Source organism: Petromyzon marinus, chromosome 71 (genome assembly GCF_048934315.1).
Source record: "Petromyzon marinus isolate PM22_M1 ecotype Great Lakes invasive population chromosome 71, UKy_Petmar_22M1.pri1.0, whole genome shotgun sequence".
In the NCBI taxonomy this organism is placed as follows: Eukaryota; Metazoa; Chordata; class Hyperoartia; order Petromyzontiformes; family Petromyzontidae; genus Petromyzon; species Petromyzon marinus.
In genome coordinates, this window is record NC_133737.1 from 952,084 (window position 1) to 975,248 (window position 23,165).

Sequence of the window (23,165 nt, forward strand, 5' to 3'; positions counted from 1 at the left end):
GAGTTTTGGGTTAACATTCATTTTGAAGATACGAGGGCTTCCAGGCACGTTTATGACCATTTGCCCTCTCATTGTGTGCCATAACAGCCCGTTTGATGAATTTGGGACACTTTTTCACCATAAAATGAACATATGAATAAGTATAGACATGTAAGTCACGTGTGACTGTGTGTATGCATTCCTCTGTACATCGATACTGACGTGTAGATGGTGTGGATATAATTTTTTTCTGTCTGCAGCTGACGCTTCCTCTGTCGCTTACTCTACGGAATTTGTCTGATGGAGAAAAGGCACTGGGCGCAGCTCGGTGCAACAAGGCGACAATGCGACCGGTGTGCATTCAGCACGGATCGTCCTGACCGTTTGAGACGGCACCAGAGAACTCACACAGGAGAGAAACCCTTCAAGTGCAGTGTGTGTGAGAAGGCGTTTTCACAGTCACCAAATCTTCATGTACACCAGAGAACACACACGGGATATAAACCCTTCAAGTGCAGTGCGTGTGGGAAGACGTTTACACTTTCAGCAAATCTTCAAAGACACCAGAGAACTCACACAGGAGAGAAACCCTTCAAGTGCAGTGTGTGTGGGAAGGCGTTTGCACAGTCATCTGCTCTCGTAACACACCAGAGATCACACACGGGAGATAAACCCTTCAAGTGCAGTGTGTGTGGGAAGGCGTTTGCACGTTCATCACATCGTCATGTACACCAGAGAACACACACAGGAGAGAAACCCTTCAAGTGCAGTGTGTGTGGGAAGGCATTTACACGTTCACAAAGTCTTCATGTACACCAGAGAACACACACGGGAGAGAAACCCTTCAAGTGCAGTGTGTGTGGGAAGGCGTTTGCATATTCATCTTCGATTGTAAGACACCAGAGAACACACACGGTAGAGAAACCCTTCAGGTGCACTCCGTGCGGGATAGTGTTTGCACTTTCATCAAATCTTCATGTACACCAGACAACACACAAGCATCAGAAGATCCACAAGGAGTGGAGTCGGAAATCAGCTTGTGAAAGTCAAAGTGCCGCAATGAGCCCATCCCTCATGAAACAAGAACCGGAGGAAAATCCCAGCTTGGACACTTTTAAAGGTATCGAGGTGAAATATGAAGTGGTGAAATGTGAAGAAGTGATGGTGAAGAGCGAAGAAGTGAAGGTAAAATGTGACGATTCAACTCCAAAATCGGACCTTCACATCGATGGAGGCAACGTGAAGCAGGAGGAGAATTCTGACTGTGAGGCAGAGCGAGGCAACTCCCAGCAGTTTGTGGAAGTGGAGGTGTGGGTGGACTTCCTCTGAGACAATACAAAGTCAAATGGAGACCCGGTAAATGTGTAAGCCAGAGACGATGTCGCTCCAATAGATGCACCTTTGTCACAGGCCTTTAATGACAAGAATGTGAAGTTGAACACTAAATTCCTAGGTGCAAATTGCAGGGGAAGAGCGGCCAGTCTTTGTGGATCTGTGGGTTGGGTAGATCTCTAACCAGGAGCGACAGCCAATAAGCTCCCAAACATTCACTATGTTCTAATAATTGCATTTATATGGTGCTTGCTTAATCGCCTCTGGCAATTCAGAGTTTTGTATCGTATCTCGTCTCAAACACTCGAAGAGCATCCCCAAGTAGCAGCTGCCCCTGTGTGGCACAAGGTGGTGGCCCTGCTCCGGCCTGCATGTGGACAAGAGCCTGTCAGTAAGGGGTGATGGTTGATGTGGCATCTTGGTTGTGTAGTTAGTAGGTAATGTTTAGAATTTGCTCAATTTTGACCCAGACGCCAGCATCCAATGGCCTCATTTTAAATGGTGCAATAGTATGATGTACATACACTGTTAAACGTATTTTTTTAAAAATAGCTTCTTGTTAATGCGATGTGAACCTGATGCAGTATATTTCACTGCAGTAATTCAATTTTGTGAATATTCCTGTCAATAATTTAGAATGAATACTTGTCTGATTGTGTGCGTACATGTAACATTTTGTCTATAAGGGTCAAACATTGAATAAGTGATGTTAGGACAAAGTGTGTTTTGGAAGTAACCTGTACAGATAACTCAGGTGAGACTCATTGTTCTTGTGATACAGGTTAAAGGGTATTTTTGTATTTTCAGGAAGCATCTCCCTCTGGAGCAACTCATTGTCTTTTCAAGTAGGGAGCACACTCGGATCATTCATAAGTTAGAAGGCATACCACACAAAAGTTACATGTAGAGGAGATACATTCTCTACAACACGAATTATAATTTAGTTTTACGTGTTGGCGTAGATTTTGTCGAATTAGGACGAGAAATGGTCCTTGCTGATTAACGTCTGGATGTTCACAACCAATGCTTGAAGCAAGCCTGACTGCCTGCGGCGCCCCTCACAACCATTTACGGCCTTGGGCCAGGAAATTAACGAAAAAAATTGCACACGAACGACGCATTCACGCAAGCACCTGATGCTCCGATTTGAAGTTTGAAAATGAAACAACTTTGAATTGTATTATGTTTTGAATTAGATAATTGTATTTCTTCATTAAAAGCTTATTCATTGAAAACGATATTTCGTGTGAATTTTCTCTCGTCTTTAAGTAGATGGCCTTGCCAGAGGTTCAGTTCGATGGGGACTTTCACCTGGTTGGGATCGCGGGATTGAGATGAGGCGACACAGAGCTGGCCGTGCGTGAAGACCGCCGTCCGCAGATCGATTACAACGCGATCGAACGTCTGTTCCTGCGCCTCCATCGTTCATGCAGGGGGCGCGTAGGTTTGCAGTGCCCCCTGCATGAAAACGACGGAACGTGCAGCGTTAGTCACGAAGTTGTGCGCAAGCGCCACAACAAAGCGGTGTGAGCTGACCTGCCACCACGTTTATGGGTCAACAGGAGGCATCCGAGAGAGAGAGCGAGGTGCGTAGGGGTCGACCAAAGTAAACCCCTGGCCCCTGTTGTATATGTGGGTTATGAAAATTTGAGCTTCCCGGCTAAGGTCTGGTTTGTACGCTCCACCATCCCATTCGCCTGGGGGTGGTATGCCGTAGTTTGGTCCTTCTGGATTCCGAACTCCTGGCACAGCGCCTGAAATAGCTCTGCCTCGAACTCACTACCCTGGTCAGTAATGACTCGTTCAGGGATCCCATGTTAAAGTACGTATTGTTCCACAAATGCTCTGGTGACCACAAGGGCCGTTTTATCTGGGATGACCACCGCCACTGGGTAGCGCGTGAAATACTCCACCGCCACGAGGATATACCGGTTGCCTCGGTGTAATCGTGGGAATGGCCCCTGTAGGTCGATCCCAACTAGCTGGTTCACCCGTCTGACACGGATCGGACTCAGGGACACCTGATACTGCACCGGTTTCTGCCCACACTGCTGACAAGCGCGGCAGCCCTGTACCCAGGTGGCCACATCTTGTGCCAGTTTGGGCTAGAGATACTGGCGACGCAGGGTCTCGCGAGTGCGCCGTTCCCCATCATGGCCCCCTAGCGGGTGATCATGCACCAACCGTAGCAGCTGGGGCCGCACCTGGGCGGGAACACAGATGCACCCTGGCTGCCCGGCTTCGGTTAGTTCCCGCACCACTCCGTTCTCTACACGCAACCGGGCATACAAACCACTCCAGGGTCCCTGCAGGGCGACCTTTTCCTCCCGCAGGGCCGCCTCCGCCGCCGCCAGGTCCGGGTCCCGCCGCTGGGCCTGTCTCAGCTGCTCGTGATCCAGGCCCGGGAACGCACAGCCGACGTCCTCTTGGATCTCACCGGGTGAGGCGGAGCGGCCCGTCGGGCCCCGGGATGTGGGCCCCGTGCCCGCCGGGCGGTCCACTGGGTCCCTGGCTCCTTCTGCAGGGACCTCCGTGGCACACACGGCACTTTCTCTCAGCGGAGGGGGGTTAGTCTCAGGGCGCTCCAGGGGGGCCGTTGCCTGTCGGCAGCGTCCCCCCGTGAAGCACGGGCAGGCCTCCTCCGCCCTCGTCACGGCGCACACCGTGGGTCACCTTGACAAGGCGTCCGCGTTTGCGTGCGTCCGCCCTGCCCTGTACTCAATCTGCAGGTTATACTCCTGCAGCTGCGTCAGCCACCGGGCCATCTGCCCCCACGGTTCCTTGAACGTTAGGAGAAACTGCAGAGCATAATGGTCAGTTTGCACGCGACATTTCCTGCCGTACAGATACGGCCGGAACTGCTTACACGTGAAAATCACGGCATACAGTTCCTGACGGGTCACGCAATAATTCAGCTCGGCCCCGCTCAGGGTCCGGCTGGCGTATGCGATGACCCGCTCCGTCCCACCCTGCACCTGTGACAACACCGCGCCCAGCCCACTGCTGCAGGCGTCGGTGTCCAAAATAAAATCGGTGGAAAGTCAGGGAAAGCCAGGGTGGGGGGTATGGGCGAGGTGGTCCTCCGTCCACTGATAGGGGTTCTTAGGGGAACTGAGTTTGGTGAGGGGGCGTGCAATCTCGCCGAATCCCTTCACAAATCGACGACAATAGGTGGCTAGCCCCAAAAACGACCTGATCTCCGTCAGGTTCCTCAGTCTTGGCCATTCCACTACGGCGCGTACCTTCTCCTGGTCGGTGCGCACCCCTGCCTCGCTGACGCGGTGTCTTAGGTACCCAACCTCGCACTGCGCAATATGACACTTACGCGGCTTGAGCTTGAATGGGCTTCTCGCAGTCGTTGGAACTGTGGTGCCACGACAGCGAAGCCGCTCCGTGGGAGCCGTGCCTGCAACGGGGGTGCTGCGGCAGAGAAGCCACCAGGCTGCCGTCGCAGCGCTTCCCCCACCACCCTCCAAGTGAACGCACACACGCACTCACGTAGGGTCTCGTGGGGGGGTCACCTGCCCCTGAATTTTCATCCGAGGGCCCCCCTCGTGGGGGTGCTCCACGGTTTCTCAGGGCCAGGGAATTGGCAGAACCCCCCCCCCCCCCCCCAGGCCGAATTGCACTGCGGAGCCGTGGATCGACTTAAAATTGCACGGCCACGGCGAACTACTGAGAACCACGTTGAGGGAACACCCAGGGCACACGCGGATCGGCAGGCAGGAGGGGGGCGGGGCGGTACAAGAGGATGCCAGGCACTCGGTTAAACAATGGAGGGGAGGGGCCCTCGCCCTTGCACACCGTGCGGTATAGCGGGCGTCGGAGAGGGGGATAAATCCGATTGGCCAAGGGCGGGAAATCCGAGGCTCCGGATTGGACGAGAGGCCAGCGGGTTCGCGGCGCGTTAGCTTTGAAGTAGGGGGATAAAAATGGACGAAAATGAGAAGCAAGCTCTCTTTTGTGTTCAGGGTTTGCTGGAGTGAGGGATCAAGGAGTCATCGTCCCCTGCTACTCGAACGTCCATGAGACAGGTCTCAGAGCAGCCAGGTCCAGTTCCCAGCCAAAGCCACGTGCAGCCTTGCCTCCCCGCGACTTCCTACACCTCGAGATCGGAGCGTAAGAACGGAGAGGGGAGGTAAGTCCAAGGAGAAAATCCCGTAGGGGGGAGCGAGTAGGGAGAGACCAGGCAAATTGAGTCCTAGGCCGCCGGGAGATAGGTTAGATCAGCACTGCTGGTCCACACTGACACGGGTAGATTAACTCGAATTAAACAATACATCGCCAGTACACATTAAACCGTGTCGTGCTGTCTCTGCGAGTACGGAGGGGGGGGGGGGTGCATGGTGTGGTGAGCCAGTGTGTTGTGGAGTCGTGTTTTCGCACGAGCGTGTATTCTGCCCGCATGGGTGCTCTCGTCACTGCGCAGCTTGGGGTTAGCGTGGACGAGAGGGGCACAGCGGCGTATTCACAAGGTGGTTAGTACAGCCATTTAATTCATGCTGCGAGGGGGGAGAAGAGACGAGTGGGGGGTCACAGGAGAACGGGGAAACGGGGGGCAGTCGCCCCAAGAATTCATATTCTTGGATCTTTCGGTAAAGTCACCACGTAGAAGGGAAACAATAAAAACGCGACTTTTTTCAAATTTTCTTACTGTGGTTTTCACACTTGATGATGAGTACTTGTGTTGCAGTCGAAACGTGAAAATTTTATTGTTTTATATTTTTATTATTTTATTGTTTCCCTATCTACGTGGTGACTTTACCGAAAGAACCAAGAATACAGATGAGATGGTCTTGGACTTCAGGAAGAATACAGCCCCACTCACCCCCATCACCCTGTGCGACTCCCCAGTCAAAGGTGTGGAGTCCTTCCGCTTCCTGGGCACTATTCTCTCCCGGGACCTCAAGTGGGAACTGAACATAAGCTCCCTCACCAAGAGAGCTCAACAGGGGATGTACTTCCTACGGCAGCTGAAGAAATTCAACCTGCCTAAGACAATAATGGTGCACTTCTATACAGAAATTGAATCCATCCTCACCTCCTCCATAACCGTCTGGTACGCTGCTGCCAAGGACAAGAGCAGACTGCAGCGTATCATCCACACTCCCGTCGCTCCAGAAGGACTCTGACCCAATTCTCCCTCCTGCCCCCCTTATGTCCCCAACGCCCGTTAACCCCCGGGTCATATGACGTCATCCTGAGCATTCAATCGAATCCTCTTGAGGCCATTTTGAGCGCTCTGGCCGTTGTGGGGGGGGGGGGGGGTCGCGTCATCCCCCCCCTCCTTCCCATTGTCTCTGTGCCTGCGTTCTTCGCCGTTGACTCATCGATAATCCCCTCGCTCCCTCCCACTTAAGTCAACTCTTGTCTGCCTAGGGGCTTTTCCCTCCCACCCCACTGGTTACCCTGCTGCTGGGTGCTGGCTGAAGTTCCCATCCCCCCGTGTTGTGAATGCTTCATCGCGGCCGGCCTGTAAAGCTCTACGCCCCCCTTTTTGGGGGGGTCATCAGGTAATCCGGTCTGGGGGCTCAGCCAATTTCCTGGTCCGGGGAGACCGTGGAACGTCCCTGCTAGTGGAGTTCTCGGGTGAAAACCCATCGTACCAGGTGGTCCCTCCTCGAGACCCTACGGGGGTGCATGTAAGTGTTTAGTGGGGCGTGCGTTCGTGGGGGGGGGGGGGGGGGGCACATGGAGGGGGTAACGGCGACCGAGCTGCTCCGCTGCGGTGGCACCACACAATCTACCAACCCTCGAGGACCTGCACACCTCGAGGAGCATGAGGCGAGCGAGGAAGATTTGTGGCCAAATCCTCCCACCCTGGACACTTCTCTGTTCCAGCTACTCCCCCCCGGCAGAAGGCTGCGGTCCATCAGGACCAAAACCTCACGCCACAAAAACAGTTTCTTCCCATCCGCTGCTGGCCTCTTCAACAATGCCAAGGGCTTACACTGACTTTAACATTTTATCTAAAAAATGACACCTTGCCATACTTACACTATGTTACCATATTTGTATTTTTTTATTTTTAGATTGTATCTTACAGCTACTTTATATTAAATATTTATTCAATATTTTACATACTTTTAGCCCCTTAGTGTTAGTTTGACTTTTTACCTTTAGTATAGTTAGACTTGTATGCCACTTGTTTAAGATTTAAGATTCCTATATGTTGAATGTAAATTCTTTGTGCGAACTTTCATGGCAAATGAAATATTTTCTGATTAAAACCCTTTCTGATTAAAGTCATGTAAATAGAAACCAAAAATAAAGAAAAAAATTGGTTAATTTTATTATTTAAATTGCCATTTCATTTCATTATTTTCTTTTGAGTAACATGTTTTTTAATTTACCAGACTTTACCGAAAGAAGCAAGAATATTAAATCCTGCAGTCACGAAAGTTTTAAGTCAAAATAGAATGCGCCACCACTCGGCTCGCCTCAATCTGCGTGGAGGCTTGGCCCCCCCTCACACACACAAAGTGTACACACACAGTGTACACACACAGTTTTCAAACACACAGTGTACACACACACAGTGTACACACACACAGTGTACACAGTGTACACACACACAGTGTACACACACAGTGTACACACACACAGTGCACACACACAGTGTGTACACACACTGTACACACACACAGTGTACACACAGTGTACACACACAGTTTTCAAACACACAGTGTGCACACACAGTGTACACACAGTGTACACACACACTGTCTACACACACACACAGTGTACACACAGTGTACACACACACACCGTGTACACACACAGTGTGTACACACACAGAGTACACACACACAGTGTGTACACACACATACAGTGTACACACACACAGTGTGTACACACACAGTGTACACACACATACAGTGTACACACATACAATGTACACATAGTGTACACACACAGTGTACACACACAGTGTACACACACAGTGTACACAGTGTACACACAGTGGACACACAGTGTACACACAGTGTACACACACACAGTGTACACACACACAATGTGTACACACACAGTGTACAGACACACACTGTGTTTGCGTGTACACACGCACACACAGTGTACACACAGTGTACACACAGTGTACACACACAGTGTTCACGTATACACACACATAGTATACACACACATAGTATACACACACACATAGTATACACACACACACAGTGTGCACACACACACAGTGTGCACACACACGCAGTGTACACACACGCAGTGTACACACACACAGTGTATACACACGCAGTGTACACACACACAGTGTACACACACAGTGTACACACACACAGTGTACACACAGACACAATGTACACACACAGTGTACACACACACACACACAGTGTACACACACACAGTGTACAAACACAGTGTGTGTACACACACAGTGTGTGTGTACACACACAGTGTACACACACAGTGTACACACACACAGTGTACACAGTGTACACACACACAGTGTACACAGTGTACACACACAGTGTACGTACACACACAGTGTGTACACACACTGTACACACACACACAGTGTACACACACAGTGTACACACACAGTTTTCAAACACACAGTGTGCACACACACAGTGTACACACACAGTGTACACACACAGTGTACACACACACACAGTGTACACACACAGTGTACAAACACACACAGTGTGTACACAATAATGTCCACATTGTTGCTGAGCTCACACACCCAAGGGGCCTCTGATCAAGTGAGGGAGCAATGGAAAATGAATCTAAACTTAAACTCCAACCCCGCTGTGACGTCACTACTCAGCATTGCCTCATCGGCGTGAAACGCCAGGGGGAGGTGTACTTCGCTAGTGACGTCATGTCACCAAGGTATTCACCCTACCCTGTCCAAGGCTCCTTTGAGCGTAACGTCATCTCTGCCTGGGTCGCTGCTGTTTTTTGTTCAAGCGACGTCATGTCACCTTCTGCTGCCGCGTGACGTCACGAGATAACAAGAAGGTGCTGCTCCGCCGTGCACTGAAATCTGAGGTGAGAAATTCTCATCGCGGTTGTGGTTGTGGTGGTTGTTGTGGTGGTTGTTGTTGTGGTGGTTGTTGTTGTTTACCGAGGTAGAGCCTCTCTCTCGTAGGGATGTCAATTGAGTAGCAGCGAGCATGGAAGCGATGTCCAGGTTGGAACTTTACAGCACGGGGCCTAGCCACGCGGGGCCTTGCCTCCTGCCCTCGCCTGATCGCGTTTGCTTCAATTCTCTCGCTTAAGTTTAATTTGTCTTCACTCGGCTCGCCACTTTGGCACTTTGTTTTACTTGTTGTGGTGGTTGTTGTGGTTATTGTGGTAGTTGTTTTTGTGGTGGTTGTGGTGGTTGTGGTGGTGGTTGTGGTGGTGGTTGTGGTGGTTGTTGTGGTGGTGGTTGTGGTGGTTGTTGTGGTGGTGGTGGTGGCTGTGGTGGTTGTTGTAGTGGTGGTTTTGGTGGTGTTTGTGGTTGTGGTGGTTGTTGTGGTTGTTGTGGTGTTTGTTGTTGTGGTGGTGGTTGTTGTGGTGGTGGTTGTGGTGGTGGTTGTGGTGGTGTTTGCTGTAGTGGTGGTGGTTGTGGTGGTTGTGGTGATGGTTGTTGTGGTTGTTGTGGTGTTTGTTGTTGTGTTGGTGGTTGTGGTGGTTGTTTTGGTGGTAGTTCTGGTGATTGTGGTGGTGGCTGTGGTGGTTGTTGTGGTGGTTGTGGGGGTTGTGGTTGTGGTGGTGACTGTGGTGGTGGTGGTTGTTGTGGTGATAGTTGTGGTGGTAATTGTTGTGGTAGTGGTTGTTGTGGTGGTAGTTCTGGTGATTGTGGTTGTGGTGGTGGTTGTTGTGGTAGTGGTTGTTGTGGTAGTGGTTGTTGTGGTGGTTGTGGGGGTGGTGGTTGTGGTGGTGGTTGTGGTGGTGGTTGTGGTGGTGGTTGTTGTGGTGGTTGTTGTGTTGGTGGTTGTGGTTGTTGTGGTGGTTGTTGTGGTGGTGGTTGTGGTGGTTGTTGTGGTGGTGGTTGTGGTGGTGGTTGTGGTGGTTGTTGTGGTGGTTGTGGTGGTTGTTGTGGTGGTGGTGGCTGTGGTGGTTGTTGTAGTGGTGGTTGTGGTGGTGTTTGTGGTTGTGGTGGTTGTTGTGGTATTTGTTGTTGTGGTGGTGGTTGTGGTGGTGGTTGTTGTGGTGGTGGTTGTTGTGGCGGTGGTTGTTGTGGCGGTGGTGGTTGTGGTGGTGGTTATACTCTTTTGTTCTATTCGGTAAAGTCACGTAGGTAAATAATAAAACAACAATAATCACGACGTTTCGGCCACAACACAAGCGGCCTTCATCAGGTGAAGGGACGAGCCTGTCTGGAGGACAGCGCTGGAGTGGAAGAAGCCACGCTTAGATCACGACATTTAAGCTGTGTGAGAAGAAGAAGAAGACCACGGGCTTTGACAAAGGAATTAGCATATAATTTAGCATTGAAATGGCTCATTGAAATAGCTAAGTTAAAGTATACACATCCGCAGAGGTGCCCCTTGACAAAGGAATTAGCATAGAATTTAGCATTTAAATAGCTGAGTGATTAGCTAGTAACTGGTAACAGAAATAGCTATATTCTTAGTTTTTTCGGTAAAGTCACGTTGAAGAGAAACAACAAAATAACAAAATATATATAAAACAATAAAAAAAAATTCTCACGACGTTTCGACCATAACTCAAACGGTCATCATCAGGTGTGTCGGTTTGCATAAATTTATTTTGAAAACGGCATATTTATTTATTTAATAAATATTCCGTTATGGTCGAAACGTCGTGAGAATTTTTTATTGTTTTATATATATTTTGTTATTTTGTTGTTTCTCTTCAACGTGACTTTACCAAAAAAACTAAGAATATGAATTACTGCAGTCACGAAAGCTTTAAATCAAGAAATAGCTATGTTAAAGTCAGAGTATATACATTCACCGAGGCACCTAGTACTCATCAAACAGGAGAATTTAGCGAAACACAACCACGCTCAGACATCGGACCTGTGTGCGAGCAAAGAGGTGGTGTACGTGCCGGTGGACTTGCAGTTTGGCGAGGGGGGGGGGAAAGGGGGGAGGGGGATTTTACCTATTGATGGTGTGAAAATGGGAATTTATAAGAGCTGCGAAAGTTTGGGGTACCACTACTCGAAAAATATACTGTACCATTGAAATTAGTTTAATGTTTAGTTCGATTTAGAACATCTTTCCAATGGTTGCTTAATTTGAAACCATCCTCTCGGTTGAAATTGTGTCTGTGTTTGTAGATCTGAATTGCTTCATGAACAAATCTCTGATAAAAGCCCGTGGGTTTGCAAAGAACCTTGGTATCGGAAAAAATTATAGCGTGATCCCCCACAGCGTTGTAACAATGATCAGCTACGGCAGAAGATTTCGTTTTGCCGTGTTTCAAATCTGATTTGTGCTCGCGAATTCGGTCAGAGACATGTCGCTTTGTCTCACCGATGTAGCAATAACCGCAGGTACAACTCAATTTGTAAACCCCGGGGTACTGTAAATCAGGAATGACATCCTTCACGGATGGGATCAGATCACGAATTTTGTGTACTGTATTGAACCGGACCTGGATCTTGTGTTTGTTTAGAATTTTGGAAATCTTTTTAGTAACGCCTGCTATTTATGGAAGTGTGATGGTTTTGACCGGAGTATCAAGTGGTTGTTTCTGTATGGAGGGAGAGACAGCTTGGCGGATGGTACGGTCAGAGTAACCATTCCTTTTGAGGGCCAGGTGTACATGTTTTAATTCACTGGTCAGGTGGTGTTGGTCCGAAATGCAATGAGCCCTATGGTATAAAGTTTTGATGAGAGAATTCTTTTGGGCTGGGTGGTGGTGGGAATCAGGTTTCAAGTAGGAATCTGTGTGGGTGGGTTTCCTGTAGACAGAATGTCCCAATGAGCCATCAGGTCTCCTCTCAAACAGAACGTCTAAGAATGGTAGCTTGCCATCTTTCTCCACTTCCATGGTGAATTTGATGGTGGGATGTCTGGAATTGATGTGGTGTAGGAAAAGGTTCAGAGCTGGGAGGCCATGTGGCCAAATGACGAAAGTGTCATCCACATATCTCTTCCACAGGGAAGGTCTGAGGGTGGAAGTCTGGATGGCGTCTGATTCAAATTTCTCCAAGAAAATATTGGCTATCACTGGTGACAAGGGGGAACCCATGGGGGTACCCTCATTTTGTTTGTAGAAGGAGCCATTCCAAGTAAAGTAGGTATTGTTGAGGCAGTGCCTAACCAGTGCAGGTGTGTCGGGGTCTAGTCCATGTTGGACCAAATTTTCAATTATTTCAATGGTATCAGGTACTGGGACCTTGGTGAACAAAGAGACCACATCGAAGCTGACAAGGATATCGTCAGGGGACAGTACAACGTCTTTGACCATAGAGACCAATTGGGCTGAGTTAAGTACTGCTGAGGTGGTCTTGCCAGTGAAAGGCAGCAAGGTATCTGACGGAAAACAGGCTAGTCTATAGGTAGGGCAGTTGATCTTGGATACGATGGGTCGTAGTGGGGTGCCTTCTTTATGAATCTTGGGAAGACCATAGAATCTAGGGGGTCTTGCAGCAGAAGGTTTTAGGGAGGGACGTTTAGTTGGGTCGATTAGGGAGGTCGAACTAGTGATGATCTTGTTGGTTTTTATCGCTAGGCTATTAGTGGGGTCATTTTTTATTTTTGAGTAACTTCCATCGTTGAGCAGATTCTGCATTTTGTTGCTGTATGAATCTTTATCCATAATAACAGTAGCGTTTCCTTAAATGTCGTGATCTAAGCGTGGCTTCTTCCACTCCAGCGCTGTCCTCCAGACAGGCTCGTCCCTTCACCTGATGAAGGCCGCTTGTGTTGTGGCCGAAACGTCGTGATTATTGTTAGTTGTGGTGGTTATTGTTGTGGTAGTGGTTGTTGTGGTGGTAGTTCTGGTGATTGTGGTTGTGGTGGTGGTTGTTGTGGTAGTGGTTGTTGTGGTAGTGGTTGTTGTGGTAGTGGTTGTGGGGTGGTGGTTGTGGTTGTGGGGGTTGTGGTTGTGGTGGTGGCTGTGGTGGTGGCGGTTGTGGTGATAGTTGTGGTGGTGATTGTTGTGGTAGTGGTTGTTGTGCTAGTGGTTGTTGTTGTGGTGGTGGTGTTTGTTGTAGTGGTGGTGGTTGTGGTTGTTATGGTGGTAATGGTTGTTGTGGTGTTTGTTGTTGTTGTGGTGGTGGTTGTTGTGGTGGTTGTCATGGTGGTTGTTGTGGTGGTTGTGGTGGTGGTTGTTGTAGTTATTGTGGTGGTTGTGGTTGCTGTGGTGGTTGTTGTGGTGGTGGTTGTTGTTGTGGTGGTGGTTGTGGTGGTTGTTGTGGTGGTTGTGGTGGTGGTTGATGTGGTGGTGGTTGTGGTGGCGGTTGTTGTGGTGGTGGTTGTTGTGTTGGTGGTGGTTGTAGTGGTGGTGGTGGTGGTTGTGGTGGTGGTTGTTGTTTACCGAGGTAGAGCCTCGCTGTCTCTCTCGTAGGGATGTCAATTGAGTAGCAGCGAGCATGGAAGCGATGTCCAGGTTGGAACTTTACAGCGCGGGGCCTAGCCACCCGGGGCCTTGCCTCCTGCCCTCGCCTGATCGCGTTTGCTTCAATTCTATCGCTTAAGTTTAATTTGTCTTCACTCGGCTCGCCACTTTGTCACTTTGTTTTACTTTTAAATATTCCCGCAGTTTTTATTTCATTCTTTTCTTACCAGGCCAGGCCCGCTTGAGCTGCTGTGCTGCTTTTGTTTTTAGAAGCGACCTGCCGACATCACAAGGTGAGGCTCGTCAACAGCGTGGCGGTGTTCACTCTAGACGCGTGGCGGTGTTCACTCTAGACGTGTGGCGGTGTTCACTCTAGACGCGTGGCGGTGTTCACTCTAGACGCGTGGCGGTGTTCACTCTAGACGCGTGGCAGTGTTCACTCTAGACGCGTGGCGGTGTTCACCCTAGACGCGTGGTGGTGTTCACACTCTACATGTGGAGGGGAACCCCGGGTATCGGGAAGGAAATCCACGCAACCACGGGAAGAGAGATAGAGACACACAACTTCGGCTGTGTTGATTGATCCTCAATGAATTTGCTTGGTGGAGTGAGGAAGCATTAATTCTGAGAAGGTGAACGTGGCCAGGCGTGGGTCTGGACACACCATCACCTGTGTAGCATGCCAGTCCATGATAGTGGTGGAGCCAGTGGGGGTGGGGTGGCACGTGCCCCCCCAACAGTCCGATCGAAATCCCTAATTTTGATTGGATCATTGGGGTTTATTAGTAACTAGCTTCACTACCCGGCTTCGCCCGGAACTTGGATTCTTGTCTTGGATATATTTCATATTACCTTATATTTCACTGAAAAACCCTTAAATGTTGATGCTTGCAAGAAGGAAAAAAGCCAAAACAAATCAAGTTACCTAAATCGGTTGTTTTCACTCAAGGAAATGTAACCTTAATCCACTTCTACGCAAGGTCGATTTTCGCCACTCTGGAATGAATGACGTGGCGAGCTGAAAATAGTCGCATTCACTTAGAAATTCCAAACAGCATAAGCTGTGAAAATTTCATGACGCCAAAGCTCAGCGTTGGAGAGGTTTTGCTGCTTCACACAAACAAACAGATGTAATTTTCTGCTTCATATTTAAGATAGCCGTTCTACCCGTTCTTCGCACGGATATGTATTGAAACTCCGAGAAACCAATGGCTTCATCGGCCAGGAGCGACGCGCCACCTAAAATCTCCCGGCACGCTGTGAACAGCTCTAAGCATTGCAGAGCGCTTAACTCAGGTGTGTTGCGGGTTGACGTAACAAACTTCATGGTCATACAAAATACAAAAATATATTTTTATAATAAAGTATTAAAGCTTTCGTGACTGGATAAAATTACTCATTTTTTTTTCGGTAAAGTCACGTATGTAGAAATACAATAAAATTATATTTAAACAAAAAAACAAAAAACAATCACGACGCTTCGATCACAATGCAAGCGATCTTCATCAGGTGTCAAGAACAAATCACGGAGGTAAATACAACAAAAAGATGAGAGACGAGAATTCAACAAACCTGAAAAAACATGTAAAGCACATCCAGTCAGGCCAACAACACAGACACTTCCTAGCGGACCACGAATTTCAGAAGAGTGTTAAATTTCGTGTTCAACCTTTGGATTGCAAATACCAGCATAGATAGAATAAAAAATACGAGGTACAAGGTCAGTAGAAATACATATACATGTCCACCAAGAGGTAAGGGGGGAGGAAAGACGGACAGGGAGGCAGAGAGAGGGGGGGGGGGGCGGAGGGATGAACAGAAGCTTAAATAGGAAATACGGTTGGAGGGGGGGAGGGGCCAGAGCGAGAGCGGCAGCTCAAACACGCACATCTTACACATACAAAACGGCAGCTCAAAAAAGGACCACCTCTTGTAGATACAAAACGGCAGCTGAAAAAATGACCACCTCTTGTAAATACAAAATGTCAGCTCAAAAAAGGGCACATCTTATACGTAATTACAACGGTAACTTCCTCGTAGAAGTGTGATAATAAAGTATTAAAGCTTTCGTGACTGCATAAAATTACTCATTGTTTTTTTTGGTAAAGTCACGTATGTAGAACCTCGTATTTTTCATTCTATCTATGCTGGTATGTGCAATCCAAAGGTTGAATACGAAATTTAACACTCTCCTGAAATTCGTGGTCCGCCAGGAAGTGTCTAACTGTGTTGTTGGCCTGACTGGATGTGCTTCACATAATGTTTTTCAGGTTTGTTGAATTCTCGTCTCTCATCTTTTTGTTGTATTTACCTCCGTGATTTGTTCTTGACACCTGATGAAGATCGCTTGCGTTGTGATAGAAACGTCGTGATTGTTTTTTTGTTTTAATATAATTTTATTGTATTTCTACATACGTGACTTTACAAAAAAAACCAATGAGTAATTTTATGCAGTCACGAAAGCTTTAATACTTTATTATCACACTTCTACGGGGAAGTTACCGTTGTACTTATGTGTAAGATGTGCCCTTTTTTGAGCTGCCGTTTTGGATTTACAAGAGGTGGTCCTTTTTTGAGCTGCCATTTTGTATTTACAAGAGGTGGTCCTTTTTTGAGCTGCCGTTTTGTATGTGTAAGATGTGCGTGTTTAAGCTGCCGCTCTCGCTCTGGCCCCTCTCCCCCTCCAATCGTATTTCCTATTTAAGCTTCTGTTCATCCCTCCGCACCTCCCCCTCTCTCTGCCTCCCTGTCCGTCTTTCCTCCCTTCTTATATTTTCATACTTTGTTCATTGCGTACAGTACGGAACCTACCCACATGCCAAATTTCAAGTGTGTAGCATGTTAGGAAGTATGCTAAACACTTTCGAACAGACACATATCCACACATTTCCCTTTTATAAATATAGATAAATCAGCATTTTGCGACCCCCACTGCCACCGTGTGGCATATTATTACGTGCCAGGGACTCTATGAGAGGACAACAGTCCGAGTCCAAAATTGGCAATAAGTCACGGCAAAGCTGTTACAAGCGACTCACAGAATTGGGCGCAGTTGCGTATACAGTACACGACTTCCCTGATGGCAAACACCTTCAGCGAGCGCGGTGCCTATCATACGCGTCAAATATAAAGCAAGGGACAAGTCCTTACTAACTAACAACTCCTTACAACTCCTTACTAACAACTCCTTGCTTACTAACAACTCCTTACATACTAACAACTTACTTACTAACAACTCCTTACTTACTAACAACTCCTATCATTTTTCATTGCTGAAGGGGTTGCCCCATCTTCCTGAAAATCCTGGCTCCACCTCTGAGTGTGTGATAGGGTCAAGTTTGTATTTTGCAGTAAAGTCTATTAACTCTATTGAGCATGGAGGTTATATCAAAACAGTTTATTTTTTATTTCCTCTGGAACTTTTTGTAAGAATGGAGTCAGGAAGTTATCACAGCACATGTGCAGTTGAAGTCAGAACTGTTCATCCCAGCATTCAAGGACATCTGTGCCTGGCTTCACACCTCTAAGTTGTGATTGAACATTAATTTATGCATTTCTGCATAACACAAACAGTATTATTTTCAACACCCTTTGCTATGTCAACTGAATTTAGCTTTCATAAATATTCCTTTTGAAGCCAGATAGCCGAAATTGTGTGCTCGGAGTTTTGGGTTAACATTCATTTTGAAGATGCGAGGGCTTCCAGGCATGTTTATGACATTCGCCCTCTCGTTGTGTGCCATAACAGCCCGCGTGATGAATTTGGGACACTTTTTCACCATATCATGAATATATGAATAAGTATAGATGTGTAAGTCATGTGTTACTGTGTGTTTGCATTCCTCTGTGCCTCAATACTGACGTGTAGATGGTGTGGATATTCTTTTTTTTCTCTCTGCAGCTGTCGCTTCCTCTGCAGAATTTGTCTGATGGAGCAAAGGCACTCAGCACAGCTCGGTGCAAAAAGGCATCAATGCAACCGGCGTGCAAACAGCACGGATAGTACTGAACATTTGACATGGCACCAGATAACTCACACAGGAGAGAAACCCTTCAAGTGCAGTGTGTGCGGGAAGGCATTTTCACATTCATCTGCTCTTGTAGCACACCAGAGAACACACACGGGAGAGAAACCCTTCAAGTGCAGTGTGTGTGGGAAGGCGTTTTCACAGTCATCTGCTCTTGTAGCACACCAGAGAACACACACGGGAGAGAAACCCTTCAAGTGCAGTGTGTGTGGGAAGGCGTTTGCACGTTCATCTACTCTTGTAGAACACCAGAGAACACACAAGGGAGAGAAACCCTTCAAGTGCAGTGTGTGTGGGAAGGCGTTTGCACGTTCATCTACTCTTGTAACACACCAGAGAACACACACAGGAGATAAACCCTTCAAGTGCAGTGTGTGTGGGAAGGCGTTTTCAAATTCATCTACTCTTGTAAAACACCAGAGAACACACACGGGAAATAAACCCTTCAAGTGCAGTGTGTGTGGGAAGGCGTTCACACAGTCATCTACTCTTGTAACACACCAGATAACTCACACAGGAGAGAAACCCTTCAAGTGCAGTGTGTGTGGGAAGGCGTTTTCAGATTCATCTCCTCTTGTAACACACCAGAGAACACACACGGGAGAGAAACCCTTCAAGTGCAGTGTGTGTGGGAAGGCGTTTGCACGTTCATCTACTCTTGTAGAACACCAGAGAACACACACAGGAGAGAAACCCTTCAAGTGCAGTGTGTGTGGGAAGGCGTTTGCACATTCATCACATATTCAAGTACACCAGAGAACTCACACGGGAGAGAAACCCTTCAAGTGCAGTGTGTGTGGAAAGGCGTTTTCAGATTCATCTGCGCTTGTAAAACACCAAAGAACACACACAGGAGAGAAATTCTTCAAGTGCAGTGTGTTTGGGAAGGCGTTTGCAGATTCATCTACTCTTGTAAAACACCAGAGAACACACACGGGAAATAAACCCCTCAAGTGCAGTGTGTGTGGGAAGGTGTTCACACAGTCATCTACTCTTGTAACACACCAAATAACTCACACAGGAGACAAACCCTTCAAGTGCAGTGTGTGTGGGAAGGCGTTTTCAGATTCATCTGCTCTTGTAAAACACCAGAGAACACACACAGGAGAGAAACCCTTCAAGTGCAGTGTGTGTGGGAAGGCGTTTGCACGTTCATCTACTCTTGTAACACACCAGAGAACACACACAGGAGATAAACCCTTCAAGTGCAGTGTGTGTGGGAAGGTGTTTTCAGATTCATCTACTCTTGTAACACACCAGAGAACTCACACAGGAGATAAACCCTTCAAGTGCAGTGTGTGTGGGAAGGCGTTTTCAAATTCATCTCCTCTTGTAACACACCAGAGAACACACACGGGAGAGAAACCCTTCAAGTGCAGTGTGTGTGGGAAGGCGTTTGCACGTTCATCTACTCTTGTAGAACACCAGAGAACACACACGGGAGAGAAACCCTTCAAGTGCAGTGTGTGTGGGAAGGCGTTTGCAAAGTCATCAAATCTTCATGTACACCAGAGAACACACACGCATCAGAAGATCCACAAGGAGAGGAGTCTGAAATCAGCTTGTGAAAGTCAAAGTACCGCAATGAGCCCATCCTTGATGAAACAAGAATACGAAGAAAATCCCAGCTTGGACACTTTTAAAGGTATCGAGGTGAAATATGAAGAGGTGAAGGTGAAATGTGAAGAAGTGATGGTGAAGAGCGAAGAAGTGAAGGTAAAATGTGAAGTGATGGTGAAGAGCGAAGGAGTGAAGGTAAAATGTGAAGATTCAACTCCAAAGTCGGACCTTCACATCAATGGAGGCAACGTGAAGCGGGAGGAGAATTCTGACTGTGAGGCAGAGCGAGGCAACTCCCAGCAGTTTGTGGAAGTGGAGGTGTGGGTGGACTTCCTCCGAGACAATACAAAGTCAAATGGAGACCCGGTAGATGTGTAAGCTTGAGACGATGTCGCTCCAATAGATGCACCTTTGGCACAGGCCTTTAATGATAAGAATGAAGTTGAACACAATTCCTAGGTTCAACCTGCAGGGTAAGAGCGGCCAGTCTTTGTGAACCTGTGGGTTGGGTAGATCTCTAACCAGGAGCGAGAACCAATAAGCTCCCAAGCATTCACTATGTTCTATTAATTCCATTTATATGGTGCTTGCTTAATCGCCTCTGGCAATTCGGAGTTTTGTATCGTATCTCGTTTGAAACACTCGGAAGAGCACCCCCAAGTAGCAGCTGCCCCTGTGTGGCCCTGCACCGGCCTGCATGTGGACAAGAGCCTGTCAGTAGGGAGCGATTGTTGATGTGGCATCTCAGTTGTGGAGTTTGTAGGTAATGTTTAGAATTTGATCAATTTTGACCCAGACGCCAGCATGCAATGGCCTACTCGTTTTGAATTGTGCAATAGTATGTTGTACATACACTGTTAAGCGTATTTTTTACATAGCTTCTTGTTCATGCGATTTAACCTGGTGCAGTATATTTCACTACAGTAATACAATTTTGTTAAAATGACTCTAATTTAGAATGAATACTTGTTTGATTGTGTGCATACATGTAACATTTTGTCTATAAAGGTCAAACATTAAATAAGTGATGTTAGGACAAAGTGTGTGTTTGGAAGTAACCTGTACAGATAACTCAGGTGAGACTCATTGTTCTTGTGATACAGGTCAAAGGGTACTTTTGTGTTTTCAGGAAGCATCTCCCTCTGGAGCAACTCATTGTCTTTGAAATAGGGAGCACACTCGGATCATTAATCAGTTACAAGGCATACCACTCAAAAGTTACACGTAGAGGAGATACATTCTCTACAACACGAATTATAATTTTGTATTACGTGTTGACGTAGTTTTTGTCGAATTAGGACGAGAAATGGTTCTTGTTGATTAACGTCTGGATGTTCACAACGAAGGGTTGAAGCAAGCCTGACCGCCTACGGCGCCCCTCACAACCATTTACGGCCTTAGGCCAGGAAAGTCACGAAAAAAATTGCACACGAAGGACGCATCCATGCAAGCTCCCGATGCTCCGTTTTGAAGTTTGAAAATGAAACTTTGAATTGTATTATGTTTTGAATTAGATAATTGTATTTCTTAATTAAAAGCGTATTCATTGAAAACGATATTTGGTGTGAATTTTCTCTCGTCGTTAAGTAGATGGCCTTGCCGGGGGTTCGGTTCGATGCGGACTTTCACCTGGTTGGGATCGTGGGATCGAAATGAGGCGACACAGAGCTGGCCGTGCGAGAAGACCGCCGTCTGCTGATCGATTCCAACTCGATCGAACGTTTGTCCTTGCGCCTCCGTCGTTCATGCAGGGGGCGCGTAGGTTTGCAGCTCCCCCTGCATGAAAACGACGGAACGTGCAGCGTTAGTCACGAAGTTGTGCGTAAGCGCCATAAGGCGCTGTGAGCTGACCTGCCACCACGTTCACAGTTCAACAGGGGGCAGCCGAGAGAGAGAGCGAGGTCCGTAGAGGTCGACCAAAGGTTAAACCCCCGCCATCCCCGTGACCGGAGACTAACACCCCTGACCCCCCACCCGTCCCCAAGGCCCCTTAAGATAAGACCTTCCAAAAGGTTCTGGGAGGGGGGGGGGGTCAAGAGGGGAGTGGAGACCCCGACCTGGGGTTAAAAGCCCAGCCCTCTGGACGGGCCGGGCAGTGTTCACCAACTCAAGCCTGAAGACATCCGAAGACCTGAAGACTGGACCAGCACCCGGGGACCCTCAACCGAGGCTCTTGTTAGAGTCGGGTTGTAGCAGACCGAGGTGGCTCGGACACCCTGGGACCCTCCCCGAGCTCTAGCCAGAGCCGGGTTGTAGCGGACTAGAGGTGAGCTCCCGTACCCTGGCTGGGACGGGTCGTCCAGTCTTCCCTTAACGCCGGGCTAAGGGACCCGTGGGTAGCAGAGCCCGGAGTGTGCAGGCTGCGATAGAAGGGAGGCTGTCACTCGCGTAGGCTATCAAGTGGAAGGGGCCGTACTCCTTCGTGGTACAGTAGTGTGTAGAGCCGAGTTCAAAAGAGTTATAAAAAACGCGTTGCCTCAACCAGACGTCTACGTGTGGTTAGTTAAGGACACAACACCTATATAAAAGTATAGCCAGTGGGTTTTCAAAGTACCTTCGTTTTACAGAAATCAATTTCGCGTGAGCCCACCGCATTAAAACAATGCTCTGCTGAGCAGGGATAGCCACGGGGGTGGGGGGTCACCTTATCTTTGCCACGTGCCGTAGCTCACGTGACTTCTGCCGCGACAATGTCTGGATGTTTTCGCCTGAGGACGACCGCTCGTGTTGCGATAGAAACGTCGTGATTTATTGTATTTTTCTACCTGCGTGACTTCACTCAAAGAACCAAAGAGTATGAAAGACGTCTTGTCTGCTGATCTTGTTCATATCTATCTACATTGATATCCCACATTGCTTACACGTACACACCACATACAATGAAATAAATAGAAACTGGAACGACTTCCGGGGATGGGCAAAGATTGAGGAATCTCTTTCAATGGAGCAAGTTAAGTTTGTTCGATTCAACATCTCTCTGTCCATCTGTGTCTCTGTTCCTTTTTGTGTCTCTCTCTCGCTGACTGTGTCTCTGTCATCTCTGTATCTTTCTTTCTGTCTTCCTCTTGTCTGTCTGTCCACCTCTCTCTTGTCAGTCTCTGTGTGTGTCTCTATCAGCGTCTTTCCAACCGTATTCAACTACTGTCAGTAGCAACATGCGCCAATTCAACTTTCATGGTCCACGACTGCACGCGACTCAAACTTGCTCCGAGTCTCTGTGTGTACGTTGAACTTATTTCGCAACATACGTAGCCAACCGTGCTAATCTGTGGGTCTCTGTGTGAGTCTCTGTGTGTATCTGGAACTTCTTTTGCACTGTACGTAGCTGAACCTGCACAGGAGGAGCGGCTGGTATCTGTGGAGCTGTGGGCTGGGTACATCTGTCAGCAGGAGCGAGAGACAATGAAGCTCTCAAGCATTCACTACGTTACCAACATCATATTTGCACTCATAAATCGCTTGCCTAATTGCCTCGGCAACTCGGTGTTTCGTATCGAATCTCATCTCAAACAAGCGAAGGACCCCCCCCTCCTAAGTGGCAGCTGCCCCTGTGTGGCACAAGGTGGCCCTGCACCGGTCTGCACGTGGACATGAGTCTGTCGGTAGGGGGCGATCATTGGAGCGCCATCTCCGTTGTGTAGTTTCAGGATAATGTTTGGAATTACCCCAATTTTGACCGTGACACAAATATGCAATGACCTGCGCGTTGTGAATGATACAACGCTATGTTTTATAGCTGCCGTTAAGCAGACTGTGCATATTTTGGTGAATGTT

The 23,165-nt window shown here is 48.0% G+C and overlaps 1 protein-coding gene across 1 annotated transcript; it reads left to right on the forward strand.

The window, feature by feature from the left end:
* Positions 1-146: 146 nt before the first annotated feature.
* LOC142906800 (uncharacterized) lies at positions 147-20,431 on the forward strand. Its single transcript, XM_076055348.1, has 4 exons — positions 147-1,305; positions 3,645-3,751; positions 4,667-4,787; positions 17,706-20,431. Exons 1-4 carry the CDS (start codon positions 280-282, stop codon positions 19,767-19,769), a joined length of 3,318 nt encoding a protein of 1,105 aa, XP_075911463.1. The 5' UTR covers positions 147-279; the 3' UTR covers positions 19,770-20,431.
* The last annotated feature ends 2,734 nt before the right edge of the window (positions 20,432-23,165 follow it).

Excerpts from the sequence above, each read along its gene's own strand:
- LOC142906800 (XM_076055348.1), top strand. The coding sequence starts at position 280 with ATGGAGAAAAGGCACTGGGCGCAGCTCGGTGCAACAAGGCGACAATGC. Across the intron at positions 1,306-3,644 it reads AGGTGTGGGTGGACTTCCTC|GGCCGCCTCCGCCGCCGCCA; the intron begins TGAGACAATACA and ends TTCCTCCCGCAG. Across the intron at positions 4,788-17,705 it reads CTTCCCCCACCACCCTCCAA|TGTCGCTTCCTCTGCAGAAT; the intron begins GTGAACGCACAC and ends TCTCTCTGCAGC.